The sequence below is a fragment of the Camelus dromedarius genome, chromosome 8 (genome assembly GCF_036321535.1).
Source record: "Camelus dromedarius isolate mCamDro1 chromosome 8, mCamDro1.pat, whole genome shotgun sequence".
NCBI classification, from domain to species: domain Eukaryota; kingdom Metazoa; phylum Chordata; class Mammalia; order Artiodactyla; family Camelidae; genus Camelus; species Camelus dromedarius.
In genome coordinates, this window is record NC_087443.1 from 32,436,512 (window position 1) to 32,450,983 (window position 14,472).

Sequence of the window (14,472 nt, forward strand, 5' to 3'; positions counted from 1 at the left end):
CACATGTGGAATGGAAAATGATGGTGATGGATAAAAAATAAAGCCAAGATTAACAGGAGAACAAGAGCAACCTCCCTTTCTAACTGCCCCCACCCCCCGCCCAAATAAACCCAGTATTCCAGAATATGGCCTTTTCTCCCTGTCATTTGCTTTCTTTTATTTATTTGTTTGGTGATGTTTTCTCCTTGGGAGGTGGGTAATTCTGGGGTTTTTTTCTATGCCCCTCAAACAAATAACTTGTGTCAGCTCCTGCCTGAAATAGGAATTAGCTCCTGCCAGATGGGTCCCCGTTCACCTCTGCCGTGTGGCCGTCCCCACTGCCTCACCTCCCCCTCGCCTTCCCACCAGACACGCTGGAGGTGGGACATCCACCGCTGGGTGGGACCAAACCTCTGAGTATGGGGCATCCTGGCTACAAACGAGGAACCCCGCAGCACAAGCAAGAAGCACAGGATTGAATGTTTAAGACCCAGCTCTGCGACTCACTGGCTATGTGACCTTGGAGTAGCCTCTTAACCTCTGTGAGCCTCGCTTTCCTTTTCTCTAGAAGAAAACAGTATATATATCTTCCAGGGCTGGGAATAAGAATTGTTAAGATTTAAAGAGTGATTTTCATGGGCCAGGCACTGTTCTAAATACACATATTAACCATATAATCCTCATAACAGCTCTGTGAGGTAGGTACTATTACTGTCTCCATTGTGTAGGTAGGAAAACTGAATCAGAGGGGATAAATAAGTCCCCTAAAGTAAGAAAGAACAAAAGTAGCAGTGCCGCGATTTGAACCCAGGCTTCAAAGCCCTTATTTTTAACTACTCTAGCTGGCTGGCTCTTCCTAACCCATGAAGGGATGCCCCAGGTGGTACCAAATAAGCACCAGGTGGGTGGGCTGGGAGAGGATGGGGGTAGGGGCACGAGGGGGATGAGGCCCATGGCGGTGCCAGGCCCCTCTGCCCAAAGCAGGGAGCGGAGGCGGCTGGAACAAGTCCAGGGAAGGACGATGGGCCAATGTTGGGAGCAGGAGTGAAGCGGGAAGTGTGGCCGGTCTCCCCCTTCCCATCCAGGTCCTCTTAGACAAAAAGAATGTTTGAGATTTGCAGATACTAACTACTGTATATAAAATAGATAAACAACAGCCTGGAGAACTATATTCAATATCTTGTAGTAACCCATAGTGAAAAAGAATATGAAAACAAATATATGTATGTACATGTATGACTGAAACATTATGCTGTACACCAGAAATTGACACAAAATTATAAACTGAATATACTTCAATAAAAAAAGAATGCAAATAAAAAAACAGATTTAACAGAAAAAAAAAAGGTTAGAATTTATAGTCCTAAGGCTGAATGGTCCAACCCATGGTTTCCCAGAGATGGACACGGAGGCACAGAGTGGGGACCTGACTTGCGTGGAATCCCTCTGGGACCGGGCTTCGCTGCTCTCTCCGCCACCTCCTCGGGGCGGTCCGGCTAGGTCTGGTACAGACCGCTATGGTCAGAATTCAAAACCCTGGACCGATTCGAAGCGGGAGAGCCTCTGTTACGAAGACTGAAGACGGCCACTCAGTCTCCATCTGGGAAGGATTCTGAAGGTGGTTTCTGGAGGACTTATCGAGTTTCATTATAAGGGGGTCTGGGTTTCTCTGGCTTCCTGTAAACACCTTAAGAGGAAAATGGCGGGAGAGCCTCAAGTCAGACGCTGGAAAGAACCTGCTGGTCAAGGGCGGCGGGAGAGCTTTCTGAGTAGGAGTCGTTGCTATGCTGCTGATTCCTTGCTTCCACCCATGGGCCCTGACACCCATTTTCAACACAGCCATCAGAGGGCTCCTTAAGAAAGATGACTCAGAGCACGTCAACTGCCTGGTTCCCCACAGGTTCAAAGTAACAGAAAAACCCCTTCCTGGGGCTGGTGGGCATGGCTGGCCCCTACTGGTGGCTGTAGCCTCACCTCCTACTGCTTGCTCAAGCTCGCTTGGCCGGTCCCACCAGCCTCTCCTCTCCTTGGAAACCAGGCCAGTTCCCTTGTGGGGATCTCTTCCCTTGCAGGGAAGAACCTGCTGCTAGAAGGTTCCGTCTCTGAAGCTCTGTGTGGCTGCCCCTCTACACCACTTAACTGTAGCTCCAAGGGCACCTCCTTGAAAGGCCTTCTGGGACCACTGAATTGAAAATAGCCCCCTACCCACCATCACTCATCCCGTTTATGGACTCCCTGACATTCATTTCCACCTGCCTCAGGTTGGCATCTGCCTTCTCCTCCAGCTTCCCCCCCTGGAATGAAAGAGAAGCTCCTGGAGGGCAGGGACCAACATCTTCAGTACCACCTCCAGTGGCATGGACATAGTAGGTAACAATAACGTTTGTTGAGTGAATGAGTGCATCATCCCCCACCGTGTACATTTCAATATGGTCTCTCAGAAAGGCCGGATGGGGGCACATTATCGAGACCTGAAGGCCATTCTGAAATGATTCTAAGTCCCAGAAGCAGGTAGATTAGGCAGGAGAGGCCTCTCTGGGTGGATATTGGCACCCCACTCCCCACTCCCACCCCTCTCCTCTCAAATTCTCCAGGACAGCAGCAAATCTGTTCTGAGAAGCTGTGGGTCAGAAATAAAGCAGATCAAATGCTCCCAACTCCTGAGGAGAAAGGTAAGATGTACATGAATGGTATTTCTTCTGAAGGGCACGTGAGAGGAAATGTCCATTGTTAGTCTAGTCAACGGGGAGGGGTTGCGCAGAGTGCAAAAACAGTATTTAAAAGCCACCCCGTTTGCTGGGATTTGTAAAGCAGCTAGAGGCACAGATGGGCTTTAATACTTACTGCCTCCCTCCCCCAACTGTTCGGAGGCAGGATACAGATAATCCACTTGGATCTAAGTCGAAGAGTGGTTTTAGGGACAACTGAACAGAAACTTCCAACCCTCCCGATCACCCAACCCGTGCAGATGGGAAAACATGACAGCCTGTGGTTGGTTCAGCTGTAGGTAGGACTGGGGAGGGCTGCAGGCAATATTGGGAGAGGAAAAGTTGACCAAATCAGAGAAAATGTAAAGATCATGTTGAGAGCAAGGGGGTGGGTAAGGGTGGGTAAGGCTGTGATGGGAATCCAAGTGGGTGAGTGTGTAGCTTTTTCCAGCGGCTCCTAGAACCCCGAGGAAGAGACAAGAGAATGCCCAGCAGCCGAGCTGGGGGAATGAGGCTGCTGCAGCCTTTAATATGAAACTCAGAGATGAGCTCCCATACCAAGCTGACTCCTGGGGCCTTTGCCTTGAGATTTTTTTGGTGTGATTTGCATTACAACCATCTATTTGCATCTCAGCTGTCACAGGGTGCAAATGGGTTGTTGTTGGTTTCAGCCCACCCCATCTCTTTCTCCTCTGGCTTCTGTGAGTTTTCTATAGCTGGGCAAAGGGAAAGAAATTACTCAGTGAGATTTGACAATGAGGATGGAGTCCTGAGGACAGAGAAAGGGCCTTTTTCAAGCACCTTTGTTATACTGAATGGTCTGGCAGAGCCTGAGGTTCAGCAAGAGGCTGAGTAGAATCTTAGATCTGGAGGGGATAACAGGCATTTTCTAGTCTTTGTGAATTAGATGAGCATCTTTATTAGGAACGATTGCCACAAAGTACTGACTGACAGGTTAAACTGCTTCCTCCTTCCCTTTTCCATCAACTCCTGCTACTGCCCCTCAGTGTACCTTTGAAGTCACCTTCTTACACAAACTCAGCTGGAGTTGGGCTTCAGCAGAGGCGTACTGACTGATGATCCAGTTTGGATAAAGCCTTGGGCCACCTCATTGCTACTTTTATCATTTCATCATGCTTTGAATTCAACCGGTACCTATTCCTGCAGTGCTTCCCAAGTGCTACGCTTGGTATGAGGCACTCAGTTACACTGTGGATCATTCACTCCAATCGGGGAGACAGACACTGTCAAGATCATCACATTAACAATTGCAAAATCACAGTCATGATGAGTGCAAGGGAGACTCATGTGTTCTATAGCATCTATGACAAAGGGATGTGACCTCTCCTCCTGCTCCCTTCCATTCTCCAAATCTGCTCAATAAACACATTTTCTGCCACTCCCAACAAACCCAGAGTCACTTTCAACCCAGACACAAATCCCAACAGACTGATGCTCCCTTCAGAAAGAGAAGTGGAAGAAATGACAATTAAAAAATATTTTGGGGGGAAGCTGCTTGATTCCTCACTGAGGTTCTCTGATTTTCTCCACACTTCGGACACTTGGGCAAATGCCAGTGCCAGTGGCCTCTCTCTTCTGTTTCCTGCCAGCGATGTGGCGGGACACTCCACCCTGAGAACCTAGAGCCTGACCATCAGTACCCAAGACTGGGCTTTGGGAGCATCTACCTGGTCAGATCTGAATCCCTCCAGACTTGTGGAGAAGAGATGAGAGATATAAAACTGCAGGGCAACTCAGAAAGCAATTGATCTCTCCCTCCTATTTAGGAAACAGCCGAGGACCACATCTGGGGTGGTCTGGGTGCAGCTCTCCTGGGAGACTGGAGGATGGCCCACGTGACCTTAGGGTGAGGTAGCCTGGGCTTCTGGGCTGCCTCTCCTCTCTCTCTGTTCCTCACTGTGCCCTGGAGAAGTGGGACCCTTTGGGAAGGAGGCCAGTCCTTCACTATCAGAGACAGTGGCCAACTCCCTGGGAAAAGCAGCAAAATGGTCCCTGGTGGTGTTGGGCACTGTGTCTGCAGTGTGTGTGCTGATGGCTGTGCCCCAGAGGAGAGTGGCCGCTAGGGCAGGCTGGATCCAGACGCCCCTCAGCCTTCCTACAGATGCTTCAGACAGACTTTCCGCAAAGGAGCCTGAGATAAAACCGAAGGGGTCAGGGTAACCTTGAAATCCACCAACAAGTCATAGTGAGCAGGGCTCTGGGAATTCTGGCCCTGCCGGGGATGATGCTCCCTGGACCCATCTGGTTAACATCTGGCAGGCACTGTGCTAAGTCCTATACCCGTGTCATCTGATCTTCTCTCCGCATACCTTGTTGATATCCTTTGTGGCAGAGACAAATATTTAGCTGCTTCCCCACATTCCCCAGCATTCTGGCAGTGAGGTGGGGGGCACATAACTAGTTCTGGCTGATGGACCCTGAATAGAAGTTGCGAGGCCACTTCTGGGATGAAGCACAGAAGAACTCTTTAGCTGCCTCCTCCCTCCTGCAGCAACCAGGATCCTGCAGAGTGTGCACCTGAGGTCTCCCCGCCCACCCTTGCTGGACAAGTAGCTCCAGTGACAAATAAACTGCCTTTTCAGGGTTAATGTGTTCCTGCAATAGAAACCGATAGATACATTTCCTTTTTATTTTTTTTTTACATAGATGAGCAAAGTGAGGCTGAGAAAGGGTCGACAACTCACCCAAGGTGGCAGAGCTAGTAAATGGCAGGGCTGGCCTTGAACACAGGCCCTGTCTGATTCCTTGGCTTGGCATTCAAGGCCCCCAAGGCCATGATCCAGCCCACGTTCCCAGCAGCCCATTCCACAAACCCTGATCAGTTGCGTGGGTTCCTACCTGCTCTCTCCATCATCTACTTACAAGTCTCTCCCTCTGAGCCTCTCTGTGGGCCATTGCCTGGCCCCGCCAGCCCTCCTGAGCACCCTTTCATCATCTGATTTCTGCCCCAAGGCTCAGCCCAAGTCCCCCTCTTGCCATAGTCTTTCCTGATTCTCCAGCCCCTACTCCCCCATCCTCAGCTGAGCTCTGGAGCCCTCACTGCCCGCAGGCACTGGACCCTGGACCCACACTGGTTCTGGTGTCTCTCTTCCCTTGGGCATCATTATCAGCCTGAAACCAAGGATGGGATCTTCTTCCGAGGTTCTCATTCACGCAGCTGTCTCCAAAGGGGGCGCCTGCCCTCCAGAGGGATACAAGATGATCCAGTGGGGCGTGAGAAAATGTTAGAACCTGTTTGTACACCTATTTATCTCCACCTTTGAAACTTTCTACATTATTGTATGTGTTTTAAACTTACATACTACATTCGCATAAACACATATGGTCCCGTGGGACAGGGACCATGATTTCCCAGACTCCCTCAAAGTGGCCAAATATAGCTCTTTGTAAACAGTAGGTGCTCGGTACACGTACGTGCACTTGTGCACACACAGACACAGACACACATACACAGGGACTGACTTGTCCTTGTGAACCCGAGTCCTTGGGGGGACCGTGTCCAGTTGAAAAAAGCAGACAGGAGAGGGGCAAGGGAGTGAGGAGAAGCCAGCCCGAAGCAAGGCCAGTGCGGAAGCCGTGTGTGAGGACGTGAAGAGTAATTGTAGAGAAGCACCTCAGGCAGGAAAACCTAATGGAATTCCTGAGCAGAGCGGACTGGGGGAGCTGCGGTAATAAATAGAAGTCCGATTAAGGGTGTGACTGCTGACAGGCAGGGGAGGTGGGGCACGGGTAGGAGGGGGTAGGAGGCAGGCTGAGGGGGTCGTGAAGGGATGGAGGCTGCCCCACCCAGGCTGGCCCTTGGCCCGATGACAGAGGGCGTGGCAGGGCTCTGCAGACTGGCGGAGCCTCCTCCCTCCTGCTCCTCTCCCTCACTTGTGCCCCTTGTCCCTTCCTCTTAAGACTGGCCTCAGTGGCAGGCCCTTGGGCAGGGGGATGCAGGTGTCCTGGACCCCTCTGGAGTCTCTTTATGGCCTGGAATCCCCTGGAAGGCACTTAGACTCCTTGCATGGAAAAGTAGGGTCTTACTACCCCCCAAAGCAGGAATAAGACTTTTTTCCAAGGTCATCATTTATAAAAGAGCCTTTACCTTTTAAAATTTCTATTTTGTGTGTGTATGGTTCATAACATCATACCAGATGAGTGCTCTGATCATGTATATAAATTTCTAAGTACAGAACTATACACTGGAGGTGTGTGCTCAAACGTTTTTTACAGGGTGTAGTGGCAGAAGTTTAGAGACTACTGACTTTTTCAGTCTTACTTATCCTCAGAACGTAGCACCTCAGGGGTGCAGCAATATTTGTTTCTATTTATAGATGGGGCCCTAGGAGCCCAGAGACCCCTGGCATCCCTCCCAGGGCTGCACAGCCCAGGCTGGGCAGAGGGTGTCGACTGCCTTCTGGGACTCACCTCGTCCTTGTCCACCACCTGGATGAAGAGGGGGAGGGCAAAGCCGACCTGCGCTAGCTCAGTGATGGCCACGCTGTACTCGGAGCTGTTGAACTCTGGGGCGTTGTCATTGATGTCAATAACTAGGATGTTGAAGGTCGTGGTCACTGTGGCATCGGACGGGGTGCGGTCATCATTCAGCTCTGTGCCCTGCAGAGGGAGGAATAAACACCCCAGGGATGAAGGTAGCCGTAATCACAATAATAGCCGTCATTCACCAAGGCTTTCTCAAAACTAGGCACTGCGCTTTATGTGAATTATCCCCTCCAATCCTCACCATAAGTCCAGGACAGAGATTCTATCATTAGCATCCTCACTTTACTGACCCCATTACAGGTGAGAAAACTGAAGCTCAGAGAGGTTAAGCATCGTGTGCAAGGACACACAACCAGAGCAGGTGTCAAACTCAGGCAGTGGGATTCTAGAACCAAGGGGACAGGTAGAGTTTTAGGGGTTCATCTAGGGGCAAAGGGAGAGTATTCATTTTGGCAGATGATGAAATTGAGGCCAAGAAGTTTTATGCTAGCAGGTAATCAGGCCTTAATTCAGCATCTGCTATGGACTGAACACTGCTAGGCACTGGGATGGTCTGGGTTGGACTCAGGAACAGATGGACTCAGATACCTGGGCACCTGGTCTCTGGACCAGAGTCTTTGGACCATAAGATACCTATTCCCAGTTCCCACCCCAACCCTCTGAACCAGAATCTCTGATGAAAAGGTCCAGGACTAGGTATCTTTTACCAGCACCCCAGGAGATTTGAGCTCACAGCCAAGTGGGGAACTCACCCTCATATTTTATATAAAGATGGAAAAACTGAGCTCAGGGCCCCACCGTGAATTGGTGGTGGCACTGGGACTAGGGGGCAGCCCTCTGCCATTGGAGCTGCCTGCCTCCATAGGAAGGGAGCAGGGACAGGAGGGGAGGCTGGAGGGGTCCTCAGGCTTGGTGCTGGGTCAGGGAAAGGCTGTGTTAGTTCGCCCTCCCCCAGCTGGCTCGCGTGTGCACATCTGGTGGAGAGGATGGAGCCGGTGGGCGAGTCAGGACTATCAATCCATTGCTGCCACAGGCCCTCTCAAGGCCAAGGAGAGTAATTAAGGGCTAGGCTGGGCTGCACCATCCTCCCCACCCTGATGGAACGGCCTCCTTCCCAGAGCCCACTCTTCAGTCCTGGTGCCACCCCCTCCTCTCAATCAATGGCTGGGGCCGGGGAGGACCACTGTGGTCCAGGCAGCATCCATACTCTAAACGGATTTCTCAGGGAATGCCTCAGCAAATCACTGAATGCAAACCGGCCATGAGTGGCAGGGGGCTGCCGGGGTGGGGACCACTGCAGCTTCCGCCCCCTCCTGGCTGCACCGCTGTTTCCTAAGCAGATAACAGCTCCAGGGAAGTTAGGAGAATTAGAAATGGGAGGAAACCTCAGAAACAGGGTAAACCTAAGAATCTGAGTTGTCTTATAAGAGAGAACTTAGAATCACGGGATAACAGTAAGGAACTTGGGATGAGCACCTACTCTGCGCTGCTTCACCCTGAAAAGGGGGTGAAACTTGCAGTCCTCTGCAGTTGTTGATAAAGCTGTGAAGTGTCCAGCAGGGCCCTGACAAGGCCTACACCTGACAGGCGCTGGCTCTTCCTGACAGGGGCCCTGGGCCTGAGACCTGGGAATCAGTGCAGGGTGAGGGAGCAGAGGTGACATGCCTGCTGGATCCTAAGGCATCCCCTCTATGTGGGTTGGAGGTGCCCACCACCCAGCTCTCACCTTCACGGTCAGGATGAAGCCGTGGCTGTACAGGGGGTTCTCCCGGTCCAGCAGGCCGTTCAAGGTCAGTGCCCCGCTGATGTAGTCCAGTGCAAAGATGCTGTTGGTGTTTCCTGCAAGAGAGAGAAGAATTCAGGGTGTGACTGGAGTGCAGGACAGGTGGACATGAGGCAGGGGGCCAGGGCTCCCCTCCGGACATTAAGGACTCATCAGTAATTTAAAATGGATGCTGGTTCCAGGAGTAACAGAAAGAGCTCTGGGGTACAGGGGAGCACACAGCCCAGGCAGCAGGCGGCACTGAGTCACAGGACGAGAACTTTATACCCGCTGCGTCTCCCTCAGGTCTCTGCCTGAGTCAAGGTGGGGGTCTTGCTTTGGTGCTTGTATGTCTCGAACACCCTCTTGTTAGTTTTCCTTTTTAACAGAGAGAGAGAGCGCGAGCAGGCTTCAGGTCCAGAGCTTTCCAAAGGGAGCAGTACCCAGCTAGGACCCAGTAACTGCTGTGTCTGACTGTTTGTGTCCCCCCAGTTCATCTGGTGGAATCCTAACCCCCACAGGTGAAGGCAGCAGCAGGTGGGGCCTTTGGGAGGTGCTTAGGTCATGAGGATGAAACTCTCAGAGTGGGACTAGTCTCTTACAGAAGAGACCCCAGAGAGCTCCCCTGCCCCTCCTACTGTGTGAGGACACAGCAAGAAGGCACCACCTGACCCAGGAAGAGGGTCCTCCCCCGGCCCCGCTGGCACCCTGATCTTGGACTTGCAGCCAGCAGACCTGTGAGAAGTAAATTTCTATTGTTTATTGGCTACAGTCTGTGGTATTTTGTTACAGCAGCCCCAGTGGATAAAGGCAGTAACCTTGTTTTGTTCCTTTTGTGCTTATTTTTATGGGCATTTTCTACTCTTTTCTAATTTTCTATATGGCAGTGGTAGAAAGTTTCCTTTTATGATAAATGTAAGTTAAAAACAAAATTCAATTTTAAGAATAAGTCTTTCAGTATTTATTAAAATTTCAAGTATGTACTTAAAGTACTGGCAAAAATCACACACAAACAGCACTGGCTCGAGTGTACCCCCACACTTGCCCCGCTCCCAACTTCATCTCATGCTCCCCCATGGCACCCCGAGCCCTCACAGTGGCTTCTGCAGGTTCCCCGAATCGCCACGTTCGTCCCTGCCTCCTTGTCTTCCGGCCTTATCTCTTGGCCTCCCCTCGGCCTCCCATGCAGCGCCGGCCCCTCCTCCTCCTCCTCCTCCTCCAGGAAGGTGGTCCTAGTCCCTGTCTCTGACCCCCTCCAGCCCCACAGGCAGTACTAGGGCTCTGTTCTCCGGTTGCTTCCTGTGTGTTGACGTGCTCTTCCTGCTCAGCCAAGAAGTTCCCTGAAGATGAAGGCCTTTCACCACCATCTCTCAAGGTCCCTGGCCAGTGCTGGGCACACGGTGGCAAGCATGTTCCTGAAGGATGGCTGCTCCCAGCCCACCTGGGCCCCACACTGCTCTGATGCTTCTCCCACCGGACTGTGAATTCACTGGGAAAACCCCAAATGCACTGCCCTCTCTTCAGGGTGTTGGTTCATTCACCTACTGGCTCACTCACTGCCATTCAATCACCTATTCAAGAGTCCCCCGGGTAGGCTGTCTTATGGCCAGGCCTTGTGCTTGGCACTGTGGGGGATGCAGAGGTCACTCACTCTGCCAGGAATTCTGATGTTGAAGCACTGACAGCATGGTAAGAGAGCTTTGACACCCCCAAGAATCAGCATCTCAGTTCACAGCAGGGAGAGGCTGTTTACACATAGGAAGGCTCAAAGAAGGAAAGCTTCCCGGAGGAGGTGACATTAATTCCCTACACCACTGTCTAGCTGTGTAAACTTGGGCAACTTACCCAAACCCTCTGTATCTTGGCCTTCTTATTTGTAAAATGAAGATTAAAAAGATCTACCTCATAGAGTTATGAGAATTAAATGAATGTGAAAAGAATATAGGCAAGTACAGGCTTGGAATAGTTCCTGGCACAAATAAGCACTTAATAAATGTTGTTTAAACTGGATCCTGGAAGGTGGAGAGGACAGGGAAAGAGGATACTTGGACATTGATTCCATAGGTGAGAACTAACACCCCAGCCTTCAACACACACGGCAGACACCAGGATCGCTCATGGGAGCTGCTGCATCTCCCTGCTCCTCCCCTTCCCCGGCTCTAAAGGGAGCCACACACAGTAGGGGTTTGTCTCCTCTCTTGGACTGACTAGGGGGAAAGTAGAGGGGAGACAATGTCCTCCTCTAACTTTTGACTTTGGGGCAGGGGCTGTTCTTAGCCACCCTGTGGATGATGGCTAGAGGCCCGCTCCCACCCGGTCCTCCCAGCCCGCCACAGAGGTTGGCAGAGGCAGGGGAGAGGCTGCTGCTGATGGCAGAGACCATTTGGGTCTCATGTCACTCTCAGACTGTGGGCTTTGGGGACTCTGCCGTGGGCCAGGCCAGGGAGGGGATGTGACTCCAGCTGCCACCTTGCCTAAGGCTTCCTCCCGTGGCCGGGGTACCCTCCTGCGGGCTTTTGTACAGCAGTCTTTGTGGAGCAGGGAGGACAGGGTTGCAAGGAGGCACGTAAGTGCATGAATATAAAGGAGCTTTTTTAGCTAGGAATTCTGCTGCTGGGGAAACAAGAGGCCAAGTGCTTTCATCTGCTCTTCATTAGCAAATCCACTCAGCAAACAATTATTGCACTCCTACAGTGTACCAGGGACGCCTTCCAAGGGGGGATGCAGCCCTCAACCTGGTATTCCTGTAACAGGGTGATCAGTGCTGAGGTGGCCAAAGCATGGACAGCACAGGTTGCTTTGGCAGCCAGGTCCTCTGAGCCCCTAAATGCTGAGCTGAAGGGCTGCCCTGAGGCAAGATCTCCAGCCTCCTGCCTCCCCCACCCGCTCCCCTACCACGCACACAGGCATGGGCCCCACCTCCCCCACCCCAAAGTCCAACATCCCATCATTCCAGATTTTCATATAAATTTATTCATCTCAGTAAAGGAACCTATCAATGTTTAAATGTGATTCAATTTTTATCTTTGCAAGATTTTTCCTATAAATCATTCACAAACTAGAAGCCCCTTGTTGAATGCTGTCCTGTGGTTTTTGGTTTGGAGAAGAAGATTATCTGTCCCAGCACAATTGGGTCCTCTGCTCAGCACCTTTGCCCTATTCATGGCCACACTTCCCATCCCCAACTCAAAGTCTATCCCCAGCTCATAAAATACCCTCTTGCCCAGTCTAGGCACTTTCTCCAACCAATGCAGGCAAACATCCCTCAACTGGTATAATTCAAACTCTGGGACCGTCCCCCAACACACACACACACACACACACACACACACACACACACACACACACACACACTCTCTCTCTCTCTCTCTTCTTTTTCACACATCTATCTGTGTGGAGTTTACCTTGCAGCCTCCTGCCAAGTACAAGTGACTGCCAGGACCAATAGCCAGAAAGGGTTACACCCAGAGAGTTGACAAGGCCATCTAACTGAGCCACTGGCTCTGATGTCCCTACTGGCACCATGGCAACATCAGTACTCACTGGGATGCTGGCTTAGGCAGGGGCAGGAGGTGAGCCCCATGTCCCAAGCAGGGAGGACCAAGGAAAGGTCTCATTCAAAGACTGATTGATCAGATCACTCATTCATTCAAGTTTATATCAAGCATCTACTGAGTGCAAGGTGCTGGAGAATCAGCAGAGAAAAGCAGGTAAGGTTAATCCCTTCAGTCTCACACGTGAGACATACATTTGTGATATAATCACACTACTGAATATGTAAGTACTTGCTAAGTTAAGGCCTCTGAAGGAAAGCAACGTGGAGCAGAGAGGTGGTTACGATTATGCCCTCTGGAGGCAGACTGCCTGGGTTCTGACCACTGCTCTGCTACTTGTTAGCTGGGTGACTTCAGTCATGTTACTTAACATATCTCGGCCTCAGTTTCCTAGTCTGTAAAATGGGGGTAACAATAGTACCGAGAGTGTTGCTGTGAGGATTAAATGAGTTAATACAGTGTCTGGCACCAAGATACCACTGTGGCCCACCTCCACCCCCACCCCCAGGAGCCTGTGCCTAGAGCTTTCGCCCAGCAAGAGCACTGAACCAACCCATCCTCTTGCCAGGAAAACTTCACAACCAAGGACCCATGGGTGCAAGCTGGCAGCCCTGAGGACAGGCTGACAACAAAACCCTCGGGTCCACAAGGCATTGCACCAGGGCTCTGACCTCGGGATGGGTCACCGCTTCCTTTTTCCCTCCTGTATTCCCCCTCTCCCATCATGCTCCCTTCCCCAGGGGGCTGTGGGCTTGCAGCCGCATACACAGGTGTCTTTGCCATCCTGGAAACTGATACCACCCTGTCAGCTCTCTGGTCTCCCAGACATTCTTTCATTGTTTATCTAAGTCCCAGGGGACCAGGGGGCTGGGGGAGGCCATGGGGGATGCCTTTCACCTGTTCAGCCCTCACTGCTGAGCAGAAGGGCAGCTGCTTCCCCTGGGTCGACAGGTGCTATCCTAGGTGTGCGTGGATCTACCTGGTAGTGGAGGGGCTCTCGGGGGAGTGGGGCTGTACCTTGGGCACCCTAAGGCCTCTGAGAACTGGCGGATTAAGGCGTTCACACAAGAAAAGAAGCAGGTCATTGCTGGCCCTGCTGGTAATCCTGGGGGCAGCCACCTCCTCTAAGAGCCTCAGACATCAAGACCTTTTCAGATTTTGCAAGAAGGAGGTTGTGAAGACGTGAATCAAGTCTGCAAAAGCACAAAGGCTGCTGAGGGGGAGTCACAGCCTTCTTTCCCCTGTTTATTCAAAAATAGTAGCTACAATTTACTGAACACTAACCTGTGCCAGGCACTGAGCTAAGCTGTTTGCACAACTGTGTTACTCGGTCTCCATAATAATGTTAGAGGAAGCTCTCCCATGTTATGTGTGAGGAAGCAGCCTCAGAGGCGTTCAGTGACTTGTCCCAGGTCACGTGGCTGGTGAGTGGCTAGCTTGGACTGAGATATATGCCTCTCTTTTTCTCCTTACAGGCATTCACCACCCCCCTCTCCTCCATCGTTGCACCCACTCTGCACCTGGCCCTGTGCTAAGGGACAAGGAACAAGGGGAGACACAGAAGAGATCATCATTCTTCATAGAACAAAGTGGCAAGGAAGTTGCTTTTTCCTCAAGGGGCAGTCCTAGCTAAAAAACGCTATACATTCTGGAAAGTTCCAGATAAATTTCTCACAAAATGATAGTATTTTTCCCACAATTAAAATTTTTATAAAGTCAATAGATTCATGTTCTGCATGCGCAATTAAACATTTAAAAGTATTGAACTTATAATCAAAAGGAATCTGAAAAAGAATACATGTATATAATGAATCATTTTGCTGTATACCTAAAACCAACACAACATTGCAAATAACTACACCTCAACAAAAAAATTATTTTAAAAAATATCGAACTTATCCTATTTCAATGTCCTTAAAAAACTGACTTCCTTTCTAAACTTTCTGTCTTTACTGGTGACAAA

The 14,472-nt window shown here is 50.9% G+C and overlaps 1 protein-coding gene across 1 annotated transcript in view; it reads right to left on the reverse strand.

Annotated features, from left to right (window-relative positions):
- Positions 1–2,180: 2,180 nt before the first annotated feature.
- LOC105099890 (cadherin-23) overlaps positions 2,181–14,472 on the reverse strand; it is a 211,077-nt gene continuing 198,785 nt past the window's right edge. Inside the window, exons 10-12 of the mRNA XM_064488592.1 lie at positions 8,920–9,032; positions 7,089–7,307; positions 2,181–2,273 (exon numbers count right to left, since the gene is read on the reverse strand). Coding sequence (XP_064344662.1) covers positions 2,181–2,273; positions 7,089–7,307; positions 8,920–9,032 — 425 coding nt within the window. The remainder of the gene's footprint in view (positions 2,274–7,088; positions 7,308–8,919; positions 9,033–14,472) is intronic.